Genomic DNA, 18648 nt, shown 5'->3' with positions numbered 1-18648 from the left:
TGAAATGAGTTTTCTAGCCTTTTACTTAATTTATTTAGTCCTTTCATTTAGTTCCACTTCTTCATGATGATGATGATTGGATTGATGTATCTCCTCCTACTTCTTGCCCATCCTCATCCTCATCATCAGTATCATCTTCATCAATACATTGGCCTTTATTTTTGTACCTCGATCAAAATAGAAAGAAAGAAAAGAAAGAGAAAAAGCCGCTTTCAGGTTTTTCTTTTCTTACCTGAGTTACAACAAACATAATATATAATAAATAGTATTCTCATGTTGTTACCTTTTCTCTCAAACTTTTAAGGGCGATATTTTGGTTCCAAGGGCTCCCAACACGTACAATCATAGATTACATAGTCTCTAGCGCTCAACATGTAGTTAGTGCCAAAGACGCACACATTTGACCGTGAAAGAATAAAAATTTTTACCATTGTATCTTTAAACTTTTAACCATCAAACGGGATTACCTATTTACCTTGAAATTGTGTATGCTGGGAGATGGGGAGAGAGAAAGAAAGCTGAGAGCTGAGAGCTGAGAGAAAGAGAGCAAGTTGAGTGAGTAAAGTGAGTAAAGTGAGCCAAGTGAGAGAATGATGAGATGAGCAGAGAGTGAATGAGAGAATTGCAAGACGAAAGAGTAAAACGAAAAGAAAGAGAGGAAAGAAAGAGAAAACGAAAGGTAAGAAAGAGTAATAATAATAACAATGAAGTTGCAATTAAGTGAGTAAATATTAATCGTTGTGGAAAAGACAGAAAGGAGAGAAAAAAGTTTTTCCAACTTTCAGAAACATCATGAAATCAGTGATTAACATGTGTTGGAACAGTTTCACCTTCTTCTGGATCCATTCAGATTCCTCTAGATTCCAACTTATCCAGTTAATTTGTAAGTTTCAAATTCGTTCGTTTATTTTCAATTTTCGAAAAATTCGATTTTTCAATATTTATCAACATCAAATCGATATTCGAGTATCGTTCTTATGATCCAACCATTACCTCTTCCTCTCTCATTCTTACACACCGACATACACAATCTTTTTACTGTCAACTCATCAGCTGACCAGTGATGTTACCGTTATATTTACTTATCGAAAATTTGTTTATTCTTTTTTAATCATATTTCGATAAACTTTTTCTAATTGTTGATGATTAAGTTATCATTTTGTTCGTTTTCTTTTATTCTCATTACAGTTCTACATCAACTTATGTGTAAACTAAATTATGCTTCATCTCATCATCATCATTCATCTTCAACCTCATCAACTTCATCTTCATCTTCAACCTCATCTTCATCTACATCAACATCAACCTTTAACCCACCCCACCCTCGAATTAGCCCCTGTAATATACCCTTCTTTTTCCTACCGACCAAATTAACAATACAACCACACATTGAACCTTACGAGAAGGTCTATCGTCGAGCGAAGGCCATAAAAGGATGTGCTGAACGGGTTCGAAAAAACTTTGTAAGTAATTAAATTTCTTTCTCTCTAAGTGAACAATTAACAAATCATTTCGAATCCCTATCAACAATTAACTCTTGTCAACTAGTTGGCTATTCAATCAAATCAACTTAATTCACATTATCATTACTTTCTCAGTGTTAACTTGGTAAATTATGGGATAAATTAGTTTCACAGTTTGTACAAACTTTTTGGATACTTTTGTTAATTATCTTGTTAATTTTTGTTTGATCATTAATCACTTGATCCTCTTGATCATTTTACAATCAATTTACAACTAGATCAATCTTTTGATTTGTTTATTATTGTCCAGTGACTTTTTGTTGTTGTTTCATTACCTTAGTTCAGAGGTTCAGTTATAGTGGTCATTCAAAATTGGTCAGTTCATATCCAGGAAGAGTTTCAAATAAGTTAATTGTTATAAATGGTAAACTCTTATCATGTTTAATTAGTTGGTCAAAGTTGATTAAGTTTTTCTAGGTTGCAATTAAATTTCAATTCTAAATTTGAGTTTATATTATATTAAACAACTTGATTAATATCTGTCTTCAAGTTGATTTAGTTTGACAATTTGATTTAATTTAGTTGAAAGGTCAACAGCATTTATAACATGTTGATAAATGGTTATGAGTTAAATTTAATTGATACTCACTAGATGAGTTGATTAATTGTAAATGAATTGATCGAGTTTACAAATTGTTCAATATTGTAAACTTTTTAAGTTAATTACGATTGTTTAAAACATGAGACAATCTTATTAACACCCAACAACAACGACAAACTGAATGAATGTTATATAAAATGATTGATTTTCATTCATAGAAATTCAATCAGTTGTGATTTACTTCCTACAATTAGCCAATTGTTGATCAAATATTGATTGTCCAGGGTTCATATAGAGTTTATTGTTGAGATGATTGTTTAATTAAGCGAAAAATTAACCAGACTAACGATTGATCAAAACACAATCAAAGACAATAAACTCACAGGTTAACCATCAATCTAACAAAATGGTCAAGTTTATGTAAACAGTGAAAGGTAAATCATGTTGACTGGTCAGTTAGATAATTTTTTCCATCAAAAACTAATAAATTATTAGATGAAAAACTTTTACAATAACTTTTTACATGTTAATCAAATGGATTCAATTGTCTCTGAGCCTCAACAATATTTACAATTGTTTTTTCCTTCATTCTCAATGATAGTAATCACCTGATACATTAATCAATAAATTGTTATTGATTAAATTTCCACATGAGCAAAGAATCAAAAAAATTAGGTTAAGTTTGAATTCTATGATTATATTTCAATCTAATTGAATTAATAACCATTGGTCACTTTCTCAAAGAGTGACCATTCATGAACAATAATAATAATACATTTACTAACCTTGATCTTTAATTTTTGTTTCCCTGGTCTTGTTAATTGAATTTGAGCTGATTGTTTATCAACAATTAACTTTAAATGTGTTCCAATGGTTGCAATCTTTAGGTTTGCAAAAAAATTGGGTAATATCATTCAATACAATTAATTATATTGATTACAATTAAATGTCATCTGCATAGCAATAGACTTGGCGATTTAATCACATTAATTTTTCTTGTCAATACGTTTAATCATGAAATGATTTGGTTGATATCATGGTAATCATTTTCAATTGATTTGTTGATTTTTCTTTCTCATTTGGATTCATTTTTAGGTTCAAATGTTAAGTGATGAAGATTTTGAAACTGGACTTGATAACCTCAGGCTAAATTGGCTTCCCGAGATCAGTAATTCAATTGAAGATATAGCAATAATTGAGGTAAGTCATTGATTGACAATCAAAGTGGTCAGTTGGTCATATTTGAATGATTAAATTGTTCCAATGTCCATTTGGTGCTCGTTTTTTAAAGGAGGAAGATGCTTTTCGTCGGAGTTTCCAATATCTACAATATTTCGCCATTGGTTTGGAACAATTGGTTCTGGATCAGGCTCTTCATGAGGGTCATATGATAAAAGAATTTCGAGAAATCGAGGAGAAACTAAGTCAATTGTTATGTGAAGTTCAACTTGGAATGTGGTATCGAAACATTAAGCCCGATAAACGGGTTGGATTCGAGGTGATGACCATCGAGTATCGTGATATTGCCGATGCATCTCGTCGGATGATTAGAGATTATCTTTTGTTAAGGGATTTGATTAAATTAACTGATTATATTACCCAAATTTTTGCGAGTTTAGCTTCACGATTTTGAATTAAATCTACAAATGTCCACAAAATACGGAATAGTAATCAATTAACAATCAACTATCCTTAATTAGCAATGTGAACTAAAATCGTGACACTTGGATAAAGTTTAGATTTTGTCTCTTGATTTGGTCTTAGTTTTTTGTTCTTGTTTCTTGATTAGAATCATCAACAATTAAGATCAATCAAAATACTCATAAAATGCTAATTGCTTTGAAATCGTTAGTTACACAGCTTAAGTTAATCTGTTAATCCAGATTGTTAACTAACATCTTGTGATAATGTGACTTGTTTTCAATTGGACACCACAATCAAGCGCATTCCTATTGTTAATTAACTAATTGTTGATTAGCTCAAAAATTAATTCTCATTCTCATTTGTATTATTTTCCCATTCAATTTTCGCATAATCAATTGATTGCATCATTGTATCCTCATCATATTCATTTCACAACCAATTAGTTAATTGTAATTGCTAAACCTTTTTTTTATACTTTAATATCTAAAAAGTTATACTGATAAACTAAACTTATTTCAACAATTTATAAATCACTTAACAATTAAATCATCATTAGCAGTAATTGAATCAATTATTGATACTTAAATTATTCAACGACAAAAAGTACACACAATTTAAATTACTGATTTGAAATGTAAACTCCATTGAGAAAGCTATTGTAATGTTAATAATAAAGAGACAAAAAATTTAAATTGTTTTACTTTTAACTGTTAACAATTAAAAGCCAATCAAATGGTGAGTTTTTAACTTGATTGTGTTTTTTTGCTGTTTTTTTTATTAATGATAATATAATAATTATAATAATATTGGAAGTGGAGATTAAATTATCTCGGACTTTATGTATATTGATTAAAGATTTTCATGTGATTGGGTTTTTGTTGCTTTTTTTACAAATCTCGTAGAAAAAAAAGAAAATGTTGATTACAATTATAATTACAATATAATTACACAGACTTGTACTTGTTCAATCTTCCCTTGCTCTCTCTCTCTCTTTCTTCCTCTTTCTTTATCATCTCTTGCCTCATCAGCAGATTGTGGTATTGTAGTGGGCAATTGGCCCATTGACCAGTCCTCCGTTGGAGGTTTGATTCATTTTCCTGTCTTTGTTGTTATCGGGAGACTGAATTGATGGATTGGTTGTTGTAGTTGTTGTTGTGGTCGTAGTGGTGGATGTTGATGGTGATATCGATGTTGCTTTTTCCCCATCACCACTGTCGACTTTGATTACTACACCGATACCTCCCCCCATTCCACTGCCTTCCGTTGATGGTTTAACCACCCCAAGGCCTCCGACGATTACACCACCACCACCACCACCACCAGTTCCAATTTCTTTACCATTTTCACCGCTATTTTTCTTGTTCGCTTTAATTAAATCATTTAAATTACCATTTGATAGATTTTTATCTAATTGACTGGTCATCGTTGATTTACTTGTAACCGTTGCTCCTGTGGTAAGTGGACTCGCTGCTGTTGTAGTTACTGTGACGGCAGAAGATAAGATATCACTTTCAGCATCAATATTTGCTTCTTCAATGGTTAATATTGTTGAATTTAATGCATCAATTTTGGTGGGGAAAAATTTCACTCCATCACCATTATCAATCTCTTCAATTTCAATTTCATGTTCTGAACACTCAAGCTCATCATCTTCGTTATATTTACATGTTACTGAACTTTTTAAAGGTGTTACTTCTGAAGTTATCTCTTTACGTGGGTGAGGTTTTAATTTTGCTTTGGCTTTTGCTTTAGCGTAAAAACTGACTTTCATGAACTTTTCACTGTCGATATCGGGTAACAGGATTTCAATTAATTCCATGAAAGTTGGTCGAGTTTTTGGATTTCTCATCCAACAAACCTTCATAAGATCAAATCTAAAAAGAAAAAGGAAACAATAAAATGAAATATAATCAGAGAAATCGAATCAAATTTTCGGTTAAAACTTACAATCTATCGGGACAACCTTTAGGCTTATCAATTGTCCCTCCTTCGGTTATATAATTGATGACCGCTGTGTTACTCAAACCTTGATAAGGTTGTGCACCTAAAGTTGCCATTTCATATAAAACGATACCATAAGACCAAACATCAGAACAATAGGTAAAAATACCGTCTCGAATGGACTCAGGTGACATCCATCGAATTGGTAAAAGACCTTGACCATCTTTACGATAATAGTCTGTTTCATAAATATCCCTGGTCATCCCAAAATCACCAATTTTTACAGTTAAATCATAAGCAACCATAATATTACGAGCTGCCAAATCGCGATGGACAAATTTACGAGATCCAAGGTATGCCATACCATCAGCGATTTCCGCTGACATCCTCCAAATTTCTGAAATAGAAGGTGGGTTGGTGGGTAATCCATCCTGAGAGTGAGAGAGAGAGAGAGAGTATAACAAATTTAGATTAGATGAACATTATGTAATCTATGAGTAATTTTTCCTTGATAAATTACTTCAAAAGAAGTTATTTGATGATCTAAATAATCGATGATAAAGTTAAGTGGATAATAGTTGTATGAAATTAACACCAACCTCATTATCTGGACGTTGTTTTAATAAATAATTACGAAGATCACCATTTGGCATTAGCTCCATAATAACCCAAGGTGGTTGACTAGTTGTTACTACTCCAATTAATTTGACAACGTGATGACAATCAAATGTTCTAGAGTAGGTTAAAAAATATGATAGAAAGTTGCATTAATACATGAACAAGAACGAGGAAAGTTATATTACAAGTGGATGATAGAGATCGGTATTCAAATGTGAACAACATACTTCATAACTTGAGCCTCATTGAGAAATGCTTTTGTCATCTGTTGTGTATTTACAGTCTTAACGGCCACTTTTAGTGGTAGTAGATCAGGATCTTTGCTTTTCATTTCACCTAAATGAACCATTCCAAATGAACCTTGACCGAGATCACCAAGGAGAGCAATATCCTCTCTACAGACTTCCCATTCATCGGGTTGATGAGTTATATATTCTGGGTTAATGGAGGCGAAAATCATTCGACCAGGTTGACCTGAAAGTTTTCTTCGAACAAAAAATCCAACGGAAAGGATGGTTACGAAAAGCATGAATAAACAAATGCCCAGAATGAGGAAGATGAGAAAGTAGGTGTCACCTGAGAGAAAAAATAACAAGAAAAAAAAAGAACGTAAATAATGAGAAACGAGGTTAATGTACTCTTACTATTTACACATTGAAAGTAAAGTACAAAAATTATATTAGTTAATCAGAAATTAACAAATTACTTACTTGGAACCTCAAATTCATAGTATCTTGTAAAATTACTTCTACCCGCTCTTGTCATGGTTCGTACTCTTAAAACGTAATGTTTACCACTGATTAAATTACTTATTCTGATGATTCCTCCGTTTTTTAGATACTCCTTTCGGGTTATACATTTTGATACTCCATCGCTCTGTTAACCAAAAATGTAAATGAGTGAAAGAGATGCAATTAGTTAAGGTAATTCTCAGTGGGAATATGTGTTAATTGTTAAAAGCAATAAAAAGGAATAAGTATTCACAATGTTAATTACCATTCCTGCTTCATTTGTTTTGTATTCGAGTTGATATGAAAGTATCTCTCCATTGGGGAAATCTGGTTCACTCCATCTGACGAAAGCAACATGTGAATTGTTGGCATTGGAAACATCAACTTCCAATGATTGAGGATCGATTTCATCAGCAAATGCTGTTGATTTAATGAAAGAGAAAAAAATATTGATTGGTTAGCAAAATTGTTCCATAAACAATAAGAGAAACAGTAATTTAATCAATTTTCTTACCTTTTGCAAGAGTACGTTGAGAAATGTATCTCGCCTCTCCACATAGGTTATAATCGGAAGGTTTTTCTGAGCTTGAATTGTGACAAGCACTGACGGTTATCTTATAATCAGTATAATGAGTGAGATTTTGAATGAGAAGCGATGCCGTGGTTGTGATGAATTCCCTTGTTTCAGGTAAATCAGGAGGAGGTTTGGTTGTGGTTATCGTTGATATTGGTGTTGTACCATCGATTAATGGCATTTCGGTTAACGATTGATTAGGTGCGTTACCCTGAATTTCACGTTTCTTTCTTTTCTCAGGTTTCAAGCTGCCCATTATCTCAGGAGTTAGATTATATTTCTTATATGCATTATTGATTAGATAGTCTTCAAAATCTGCGGTGCTTTTAGCTTGGTCTTCATAATCTACCAGCGATCGTTGACATGGACAACATTCGGTATTATTTTTCTCGGACTCCTCATCATCCTTTTCTCTTTCAGCGTCTTGAAGCCAACGAGATACGTTGATCCTTTCTTCTGGAATAATAGGAGTTTCGTAATTGAGCGCTAAAAAAGAATCAAATGAAAACAAAATATTAATAAGAATATAGAGATTTTTGTAGCGATAAAAAAACGAAATAGATAATTACGTTCAGAACAGAAATCTCGATCTGAATAAGTTTCAGTATATGGAAGAATTTTCGTCACAGTGATACGATAATAAGAAACAATTCCATTAGGTGCTTTAGGTGGGGACCAGTGGACTATAATCTCTGAGGAACTTGATACTGTAGCTCCAAGATCTCTTGGTTCACTAGGAGCTATTAGATAGAAAATAAGAAAATAAGAAATTAGAGAATTGAATAAGTAAACATATGATGTCACATGAATTTCTAAAAATAACTAAAGGAAAAAACTATTGAGGAAATGTTGAATGAGTGAGGAAATAATTATATGATAGATTTTGTCTTATATTTACTCGTTGGTTTTGTTTGAAAATAAACGATTGGACTTTGTCCAGTTCGATCCTCGGCAGTAGGAGTTCTGATAGTATAAGTTTTAACATAAGTCGCATAGCGAGTAAATGGTTCAAGTTGAGTAAGTAAATATTCAACTGTTATATCACGTTGTCTCTCTTCATCTGCAACAACTTCCAGGGCATTCCAACCATTTGAGTAACATGCATCGCGACCACCATACACCGAGACCGTTGTATTTCCCGGCCTAAAAACGACATAAAGAGAGGAGAGAAAAGTCAATAGAAAATTAATTTGTGTCAAGATTAAACAAACTAAAGTCATAATCTAATATTGATCATATTAAAATCGTTGTAAGTAAACAATTAGTAATAAAGTGGGAGCTTACGCTTCTCTGTAATAAACTAAATATCCCAGTAAAGATCTCGCATCAGTTAGATTTTTAAGAAAATTAGGCCATTGCAAGTATGCATATTTATGTCCAGAAGAGGCAATTGTAAGATTAAGTGTAGTTATGTCACAAGCAGTTTTATCCCCATTTGAATAAGGTGAGATATCTTTGTCATCTTCGATACGATTTATTCGTTGGATTTGTTGAATTTTCGTTGTACAAAGTTTGGGATTAATGTGGAAGAAAATTTTCCCATGTGAAATATTCACCTTGGAAGTAGTTCCATTATCTTTTAGAGGGAAGAGCTCTTGAAGATTAGGATTATCGATGACCACCAAAGAGTAACTATTTTGTAGTTAAATTTAGGATAAAAAGTGAGAGAGAGAGAAAAAAATCAGTTAAATTGGAAATAAAACAAATATAAAAAAAAGTGTGAATAAAAGTAGAACCAGTGAAGGTAATGGGACAGAAAAAAAAGAGATCAGATGAAAGACTGAAATAGGTAGAAAAAGAAAACAAAAGATGATAATTACTTTGTTCGATCTAAAATATTTCCTTCGATGGTTTCAAGGTTTTTGAAGAAATTCAAGGTGATTAGTGGATATGATCGCGCAATTTTAAGGTATCCTGTGATAGTGCGAACTTGTTGTAAACTTTCCTCAAGCTCAGTGATAATATTAACTGGAAGAAAGACAAATAGAAATAGAAAATCAAAGACAAAAAGAAGACAAAGAAAAAAAAGAGACAATGTTAATATATTAGAACCATCAAAAGAGGAAAAATAATGTAAAGGGTAATGTGAAAGTAGCTTGTCAATACCTCCTCCTGTAACCGATATGTCAAGATAACCGTCGATAACAGTACATCCTCGAAAACTTTGAGCAGCGGCGACATTGGTAATGGTGCTATTCCCTTTACAAGCTATAAAAACATAAAGAATCAATAAAGAAAAGAAAAAGAAAAAGAAAAAGAAAACATAAGTATACAAGTTGACAGTCAATAAGTGGGTGGAAGTACAATAAGATTAGACCAAAGGAAATCCTTTGTCATTAAAATCTTACTTATTTTACAAGCTCCTTGACATCTATCGCAAGCATGTTCATCATCTGGCTTTTGTTGATAACCGGGCGGACATTCAGCTAAACATTGATTCCTTACGGTGGTATTTCGTGATTCAAATATCTTGTAAGATTTTTTCTTGTCCTTGTCATCAGATGTACTCAATACAAGACAATCTAAGTAGCTTATACATCGACGAGATAGAAACTGGAAGAGAGAGAGAGAGAGAGAGAGAGAAACAACAATAAAAATCATAAGAAAATTGTAAGAGTAACATGAGAATGTAATTACTTCATATAATGAGAATAAAAATCAAATGATTAATCAATAATAAAACGTATATTGAGATGATTCTTGTGGTTTAAAATTTCCTAATCACATGAGGTTGAAGTTACAATTAGATTTAAATGTCTCACCTCATATTGTGAAACATCACAACGTTTATCACATCTTTTTCCTTGGTTATCGTAAATAACGAAACCTTTACAGGCAAGACAATCTCGATTGGTTCTTCCGGTACAACCACCGATACAAGACGAATCACAGCATTCCTTTGGATTGTTGATGTTGCATGTTAAATTTAGTGATTCACATTCGTTTGAGCAGACTGATGGTAAAAGAATTTTATAAAAAGAAAAAAACAATCATTAGTTAGTTAAAAACAAGAGAGAAAGAGACAGTAAGAGAGAGAGAAAGAGAGATAGAGGTAAGCGTATGAAGAAACCTGTAAGGCTTTTCTTCTGCTAATTCATGATCATTGATAATTGGAATGGAAATTAATTACTTCTTTGGCAATTCTCTGAGTTCCAGCATAACCCGTAGTGAGTCTCCTTAGCACCAGTTTTTAAGATCGGACAGGTTGGTACAACACCGACTTTCGAGCATTTGGGACATTCGTTGTAGGGTTTATTATCCTATGGAAAAGAATAGAAGAAGAAAATAATTCAATGAAAGAACAATAATAAAAAATAGTAAATTACCAAGAAGAAGAGGAAAGTGTTGGAATAAAATGGAAAATTAAATAAATAGATGGATGATAGAGAGAGAAAAGAGACAGAGAGAGAGAGAGAGAGAGAGAGAGAGACGATTGGTTAAAGTTAATGGTTTGAGATCAATTGGTAAACAAGAAAATTTATAGAAAGAGCCGGAAACACAAACAGGAAAATGATGAGTGAAAATTGAGAGATAAAAAATGTTGGAAAAAAAGACAAAAAAGGAGAAAAGAGTAGAAGAAAAAAAAGTCTAATATAAATGAATGAGAGAGAGAGAGAGAGAAGAAGAAAGAAAAGAAAGAGAAAAGATGAAGATGATGATAATGAGCTGAAAAAGAAAAACAATGAAAAAACAAACCTTAACATGATTAGAACCTTTACCAGATTTTGCAATGAGATCCCAATTAACTGTTTCCGCAAAACATAGATTACGATTCTTTTCAATCCGGACAGCTCCCTTTACGATGGTTGTTAAATTAACCAGACCAATTTCCTGTAAATCGGTAACATCATAGATGATGAGAGCAAAATTATGGAACAAATGTTGACCTCGGATAACAGTTAGATTAGGAAATAATTTGGCAAGAGTGGTTATTCCTGAGACACGGAATATGAGAACATAATCAGTGACCTCTGTTAATAGAGGGAAACTCATATTCTCAAAATGTCTCGAGGTTCCATTGTAAATGGTTGATATTTGAAGTGACCCTTCAATTACTGTACAATTTTCCAATTGTTTCAATTCGGAAATATCACGGATATCAAGTGATTCACAGGTTTTCTCCTTGATTGTTCCTGAGGCTTGGGCGATGATTAACCAGAAAAATATAAGATGATAAACAAGGTACCAATGACAATGGTGATGATGTTGTTGTGTTTGATTATTACATTCAATGGGTGAGATTATCATTTCAATAGCAACATTGAAGTTTCTTTTTCTTTATGTATATAAATAGTTTACTTTTTTTTCTTCTTCTCTTGTGTTACTTTAAACAAAAGGAAAAACAAACAAACATAGAAATTGGGATAGAGAGAGAGAAAGATAGGGATGGGAAGAAGAGAAAAGAAAAAGGGATTTAAATTGTTGGAGTTAATTTTTGTTTTCTTTTAAAATTGAATCACATTTTCACATTTTTTTTTAATTAAACCAGAAAATGAAGAAAAGATTTTTATTGATAGACTATTACTGTCGTCAAGTACATGACTGAGCAACCTCGAGTGTTGCCCTCTGACGGTCATATATTTTTCGACCGTTTTTGTTACATTTGGCTTTTTTCCTCCATTATTTGGTACATTTTTTTGGCGGTTTTAATTTCTTTTCTCCCCCAATTTGTCAATTTCTTCTCAAATGTTTCTTTAATTCCAGGTATCTTTCTATGCATCCAGTCGCATTCATTGATATAATGGTTAATTGTTTGTTTTTTCTTCCCACAACAATCAAATCGATATTTGAAGCCTGTGATTTTTTCCAGTAATTTAAGCTTTGAGGTTGTTAATTTATCTCCAATATCTATCTGAAAGACATCAAATTGTGATTTTCCTTTGTGATATATTTTGTTTAATCTTTCTTTGGCTTTTTTCTTTATCCATCTCTCCTGTGCTAATAGGTTGTTCTCTGGTTGTCTCCGAGGTACGTCCAAGCATCCGATTTCCCTCCACGTTAGGTCGTTTTCATACTCGACATAAGTCCATTCTCCGGGTATTGTAAGTATTTGTCTCAACCCTCTTGCAAACATTGATTCACCTTTTACGTATTTTGTGGATATTTCATCTAATTCTATTGTGTACCTTTCTTGTCCATATGTCTCTATCAACCATCTTAGACCTATCAGTGTTGATTCATAGCTGGTTAACGCTCCTGGTGTTCTTAATCGTATGTATTCACTTGTTCTTTGTCTTCTTTTTTCTATTATAATTCCTTTACCATCCGACTCAAATACTTTGTATTTTATTCTTCCTTCTTTCAGGTCCATTCGGCGCCATTGTATTTTCTCCATTGGTACCAATTCATTTGCCATCCATTTGATTCCTTTTTCATTTGTGCCAAGCTTTCGCCAAATCCATCGGTAATCGTACTCTATTGCTTGTAGTATCCCGCCTCCGTGTCCTTCTAGTACGTATAACCATCTATTTGTCCTGGGGTTTCTGTTAAGGAATCGATTCGTTAATGTACCTACCATTTTTATGATTTCTAGCAATTTATCATCGTCGCTCACTGCCCACAGTATATGTTTATACAGTTTTGGTGTTAGTATCGATGTGATTAGCAATTTTCTTATTTTTCGTTTCAATCTATTGATGTCAGGCCAGTTCTTTGACAATCTCGGATATACTTTGTCTTCATATGTTTCAGTAATTCTTTTTTTCGTGGCACATTGTGTTATTCGGCCTCTCGTGATATCAAATCCGATTATTTCAAACCATCTCTTGTCCTTTTCTGTATATATTTCAGTTTTCTTGATTTATAGTCAGATTTATACTTTTCATCTCGTAGTTGATAATTGCTAGAGTTTCTTTTCCTTTTCCTGGTTCACAAAGTAGTACCAGGTCGTCAGCATACGCTATGATAAATATTCCTGCTTCTCTAATTCTCCTTATGACTGTGTCCAACGCGAAAATGAATAGGATCGGTGAGGTGCATGTGCCTTGAGCTGCTCCTGATTCGTCTTTCATGTAGTATTTTTTTCTGTCTTTGTAATAGGTCAGCCATCGATTCGAATACGCTGACTTCAGGAGTGATAGCGTCGAAGGTTTAATCATATGTCTTAACCGAACCCAGATAGGGGCTAGGTCTACACAATCAAATGCTTTTCGGATATCGATTTTTATTACCACGTAGTCGATGAAATCAGGATGTTTTATAAGCTCATAGTAATAATCTTCTTCTTTTCCTGTGCAGAAACCAAACTGAGTGTTTTCCATCAGGTAATCATTCGCTATATCTAGTAGACGATCAGCTAGTATTTTATCAATGATCTTGTAGAGGTAATTTGGTGACCGTACCATTCTTACTGATTTTCCATCGGCTTTCAGCACAAATCCACAGCCCAATGTTGTCACTACATTCGGAACGTAGCCTCGGTTAAAAATTCGTTGAATTAGGTGATGATTGTTTTATTTATCGTGAAGAATCTATTCCACGTATAGTTGGAGAAAGTGTCAGCCGATAGACTCGAGGTTTTAAATTTCATCTTTTGATTTTTCGATTTCGTTTTCTTCTAGTTGACCTCCGGTTGTTCCTGTTGTATCAAAGTATTTCGGTTTGTTGGTTGTGAAGTTTTCCAACCATTTCTCTCTACTTTCTCTTGTTTCTTTTATATCCCAGTTAATACTTGTTGGTCTAACTATTAGATTTTCATTGATCGCTTGCCAGAGTTGTTTCGAATCTTTGCTGTTATTCAATTTTTTATACACAGAGAATTGTTTCAGTTTTGATTTTATCTCTTCTCTAATTCTTCTTAGTTGTTCGTTCTCTTCCATGGTTTTGTCCCTCTTTCTGGTTAATCTCCTTCTGATGTGTATTAATCTCTTAATTTTATTTTTTCTTTTCTTGACATATACCCATTTTCCATTGATATCAGGAAAGTTGATTATTCTCTTACAGTTGATTACCATGGATGAGTTTTTTCCTGTGTCTTCGTCTTCATCTTTCTTCAATTTCAGTTTCCATGTACCAAATCTTTTTACTCTGATTTCTTCTTTTCTTTGTTTTTTTCTTAAGGTTTTTATCTTGGTTACTATTTTGTAGTGATCGGAGTAGCCATCGTCTACCAGTTTACATTCTTTCACTTCAATTTGTGGAGTTATAAAAATCATATCCAATACATTTTCTGATTTTTTAAAAGTTGTTCTGAAGTCATTTTTCACTGGGGAGAGTTGGTAATCTTTCAACCATTTTTCCATTACTATTCTTCGGTTTCGACTATTGTGGTTTCCTTTGTTATTTTTCTGCCACATACTTGACACCGTGTTCCAATCTCCCATGTATATTTGGTTTTTTCCCTTAAATTTTTCGCTCAGTTCCCTGGTTATCGCGTAACTTTGAACATTTTTTTCTTCGTTCTTTGTGTGTCTGGTTGGAGTAATATAAACCGCTGTCACAATTGTATCCATTTCTTGTATTATCACCGTACACAGAGTCACTTCAGTTGTATATTTGTTTCGCTGTGAGGTCAGCTGATACGACGAGAGCTTGTCGATTTTTCCAAAGATGTTGTAGTTGTTTATGTATTTAGAAAGCGTTTTAACATTTGGTTCACTGATAGATGTAATTCTGCGATAACCATTTATCGTGTTAACTATTGCTTTCTTGGTTGATTTTTTGTTATTGGCACTATTTATATGTCTAATCTGAACTTCCATTTTTACTTTAATTGTTTTTTCATATTTCTTTTTTTTTTTTTTTCTTTTCTCTTTGTTTAACCAGATAGTTTTTTGGCGGTCCATTCAATGGAGTCTATTCCCGATTTCTTCATCAAGGTGTCAATACCTTTGCAGACTCGCGTTGGTATTGTTGTTAAGTTGCTCAACAGTAGTTTTTACAAAGGTTCACGTCATTTCCTTCAACGTGAATTTTTAACCATACCTGGTCTTTCGTTGGAAAATTTGCGTCATCTTTATTGTCTTCATTCTCGTGCAAATGTCGATCTTTTTATCTGTCGTATCGAGTTTACTCTTGACGGTGGGACAGTTTTTGGTCATGGTGTTGATGCTTCTTTTTCCAAAGCTTACCAAATGGCCTGTTATCAATTGTTGAGGGTAATGATTGATTGTTATCCCTCTCTCATTATGGTGGGTTTGTCTTGCGACCTCGGTTTGGAGTCAGCAATTTACACTTAATTTTGTATTTTGTTTTTCTATCTTTCTTTAGCCAAATAAGTTGGTACCTTTGCCTAATTGGAGGGGACATTGTTTCCTCAATGCCGCGTTAATACCACTTTTTCATTCATTACCTTTTATTCGGGTGCTGTTTCGTTGTTTTCTCATGGTAACCAACGAGATCAATCGTGGTCGGCTCGTTAATCCTCTCAATCGTGATACTATTGTTTCCAGTGGTGAGTCTCGGTACCTTTGGACCTGTTGTTTCTTTGAGTATCACCGACACGTTCGCAAGGCATCATTTGTTGAGAGTTTCACCATCAGAAATATTCCTCGTGGTCTTGAAAAGAAATTATGGCCCAATAAGAAAGTTCGAACTCCACCTAAGGATAAGCCTACCAATGATCTGGATTTAGACGACCACCAAACCCGAGTTTTACGCCATTTTTCTGAGTTTGTGTCCCCACGTTATTCGACTCCCGGGGGTACCGAATACGTGGCTTATTTTGATCTTTGTAAAAAGATCGTTCAAGATCATAAGATGTATCACGATTTGTTGATGGTGACAATAAGTGGACTGTTTGAGTGTCGTCATTGTCGGGTTCCTACTTCTGGTTTCGTGCATAGTTTTCCCGTTTTCCATTTGCGACATAATTACTGTGAAAAGGATCAACCATTTCGTCTCAGTGAAGCAATTTTTCATCATAAGACTTGGATAGCTGATATAAATCTTTCTTGCTCTAAAAGAGTCAATGGTTCCATTTGTGGTAGTTCTTTTCGTGCCTTAGCTAATTTGAAAATAACTCATTTACCTACTATTTTGGCTTTTCATCTCGACCCAAGTTTGATTGAGAATGATGATGTTATGGTTGCTATGGAGGAGAAATTCACTATCTCTTTTGGCGGCGAGGATAGAACTTATTACCGTCATGGTTTCACGAGTGTTTATCCTCTATTCAAAAATAATGACCGTAGGTTAGGAGATCGTTTTCGAATTCCTGAACCCGGTGATAAAAAGATTGGTTGGCACACTGTCATAAATTTAAGAGTAAAAGATGATCTTTATTTTGAAATTAACAATGGTGAAATTTATCCCTCATTAGAGGAGCTGTTGACCTGTTACACCCCTGGTTCTCTTATTATTTATCATGATAATAATGATTATCTTTCAGTTGTCGATGGGGCTACGGCCTAACTGCTTTTGCCTAATGTTTCTGGTGCCACCCTTGGTAGTGTGTTGCACATTTATGACAAAAACCATGTTTTGCTCTGCCTAATAAGTGGATCGTTTTCTTCTCACTTATCACCATGGGTGACCTTTTTTTGACCTTATCATAATCTTCTTGACTTTTAACGAATATTGTTACTACCATCTCATCGTAATTTTCTTTTATCTCCATGAAGTGCACAATATCTTTCAGTTTTTCCATTATATCTTCTCTAATTCCTCTTGCTGGTTCTGTTTTACATGATAGAGTGAACCATCCCATGATTGCCACATTAACCTGGTCGTCAAGTTCTGTGAACAGATCTTCAACTTCATTTATCCCCATTGGTCTGGCCATTATATGTGCCGTTTTCCTCTTTCCTTTCATTGTTTTCTCGATTCGTGTTCGTACAAATTCCGGTGGGGTCCATCTTTTAGATACACTGTGATAAACAATAATCTCCTCGTCGATAAAACCACCGTCTACTAGTGGATCTTGCTCTGTGGTGTCTTCAGGTAATTCGATTAATTCCAGTAGTTTCTGTTGAACGTTTTTCGCCTCGGAATCAATATCTTGTTGAGTCAGAAAGGAGACCACTACATTGGCACCAGTGACTATCATCGGGCTTGGTTTCCATTTTTGTTTAAACTCTTCTTTTCCAATTTTCAATATATCCGATAGAAATTCTCTGAGTTTTTCACTATTTTCACACCAATCAATAAATTGTTCATTTAATAAGTTTTCACTTTTCAATTTGTTTATTAATTCATCTGCTGACAAATCCATTTTGTTTTTAACTTAAATACAAGTTATCAGTTTTGTTTTTAACTTAAATACAAATTATCAGTTTTATTTTTGTTTTCAAACTTATTCTCTTTGTTTACAAAAGTTATCAAGTATATGTTAATTTTCATTACTATGTCAAAGGAAGACAAAATGGTGGTTTCGTCGTTATGGTTACTTCTTACTTCGCGCGAAGTTCGGCAACCTCGGATTTGGAGTTAGCCTTTTACATCATTAGGTAATCATATTGATAATCAATAATTGAGATAGCCATTTGTAATTCACTGCGATATAAAGGGCATGATTGTGAGTACGCAGTGTGATCAGGTCTCTCACATGAGGCACATTTAGTCTCTTCCGATTTGCAATTCATTCTAAGGTGTCTTTCAGCGCATCTTGTGCATCTTATCTGGTTTACGCATTTGTTTTTCGTGTGACCAAATTTGTTGCAAGATCTGCAATTGATCACTTCAAAGGAGTCTCGCACAATTGCAAATGAGTATCCCAGTGAAATTCTGCCTTTCATGGTTTGTTCGATAGTTGACCGAATTGCTGGGCTTACTTCTAGTACTATTCCAAATTTTTCTCCGCGTCCCATGTCAAAGTAACTCTTGAGTTTATATTGTTTTTCATCTTTAAAACCATTCAGTCTCATGATTCTATTAACATAGACTATCCATGATTCGTTAACTGGTGGCTTTATGAAAAGCAACTTAATATTTGGTCTCTGCCATTCCGGTACTCTGAACACTACTTTTTCAGCTGATAGAAGTTTGTGTAATTCGTTTCTATCTTGTTCTGAATAGACAATTATTAAAGAGAAGTTTCTCCAGCATATAGCTTTGAACTTGAATGTCTTTTCGATTCGCGACATCGTTTCCGTGAGGGCTGTTACCGTTCGATGTTGTTCAGGACCTTCCACTACAATT

General features: G+C 33.7%; 2 protein-coding genes across 4 annotated transcripts; one reads left to right on the top strand and one right to left on the bottom strand.

Moving 5' to 3' along the window:
• Positions 1 to 655: 655 nt before the first annotated feature.
• On the top strand, positions 656 to 4336 carry LOC128393873 (uncharacterized). The gene is made up of 5 exons (XM_053354111.1): positions 656 to 679; positions 754 to 883; positions 1189 to 1463; positions 3160 to 3264; positions 3356 to 4336. The coding sequence occupies exons 2-5, from the start codon at positions 793 to 795 to the stop codon at positions 3695 to 3697; spliced, it is 813 nt and encodes a 270-aa protein (XP_053210086.1). The 5' UTR covers positions 656 to 679; positions 754 to 792; the 3' UTR covers positions 3698 to 4336.
• A 58-nt stretch (positions 4337 to 4394) lies between these two features.
• On the bottom strand, positions 4395 to 12062 carry LOC128393850 (insulin-like peptide receptor). 3 transcript variants are annotated; one of them, XM_053354101.1, is made up of 17 exons: positions 11269 to 12062; positions 10703 to 10832; positions 10335 to 10525; positions 9921 to 10125; positions 9679 to 9780; positions 9393 to 9540; positions 8857 to 9204; positions 8471 to 8715; positions 8142 to 8312; positions 7513 to 8058; positions 7252 to 7418; positions 6978 to 7143; positions 6495 to 6843; positions 6249 to 6381; positions 5656 to 6080; positions 5374 to 5582; positions 4395 to 5190 (listed from the first exon to the last, which is right to left on the bottom strand). In XM_053354101.1, the coding sequence occupies exons 1-17, from the start codon at positions 11818 to 11820 to the stop codon at positions 4733 to 4735; spliced, it is 4545 nt and encodes a 1514-aa protein (XP_053210076.1). In that variant the 5' UTR covers positions 11821 to 12062; the 3' UTR covers positions 4395 to 4732. The 3 variants fall into 3 exon arrangements, with proteins under 3 accessions (XP_053210076.1, XP_053210061.1, XP_053210069.1); XM_053354086.1 differs by having other exon boundaries at positions 4395 to 5582; XM_053354094.1 differs by having other exon boundaries at positions 4395 to 5582; positions 7264 to 7418; positions 11269 to 12061.
• Positions 12063 to 18648: the final 6586 nt, after the last annotated feature.

Source organism: Panonychus citri, unplaced genomic scaffold, assembly GCF_014898815.1.
Source record: "Panonychus citri isolate SS breed McGregor unplaced genomic scaffold, ASM1489881v1 Contig00016, whole genome shotgun sequence".
NCBI lineage: Eukaryota > Metazoa > Arthropoda > Arachnida > Trombidiformes > Tetranychidae > Panonychus > Panonychus citri.
Note: the sequence above shows the minus strand (reverse complement) of the source record. Positions and strands in the feature narration are given on the sequence as shown.

What these genes read in the sequence shown, in the direction of transcription:
- LOC128393873 (XM_053354111.1), top strand. Translation starts at nt 793, where the DNA reads ATGAAATCAGTGATTAACATGTGTTGGAACAGTTTCACCTTCTTCTGG. An exon ending in AACGGGTTCGAAAAAACTTT is followed by an intron (nt 1,464 to 3,159) that starts GTAAGTAATTAA and finishes ATTCATTTTTAG; the next exon opens with GTTCAAATGTTAAGTGATGA. An exon ending in AAGATATAGCAATAATTGAG is followed by an intron (nt 3,265 to 3,355) that starts GTAAGTCATTGA and finishes CGTTTTTTAAAG; the next exon opens with GAGGAAGATGCTTTTCGTCG.
- LOC128393850 (XM_053354086.1), bottom strand. Translation starts at nt 11,820, where the DNA reads ATGATAATCTCACCCATTGAATGTAATAATCAAACACAACAACATCAT. An exon ending in CATATCGGTTACAGGAGGAG is followed by an intron (nt 9,541 to 9,678) that starts GTATTGACAAGC and finishes TCTTTCTTCCAG; the next exon opens with TTAATATTATCACTGAGCTT. An exon ending in TTAGTTTATTACAGAGAAGC is followed by an intron (nt 8,716 to 8,856) that starts GTAAGCTCCCAC and finishes TGTCGTTTTTAG; the next exon opens with GCCGGGAAATACAACGGTCT.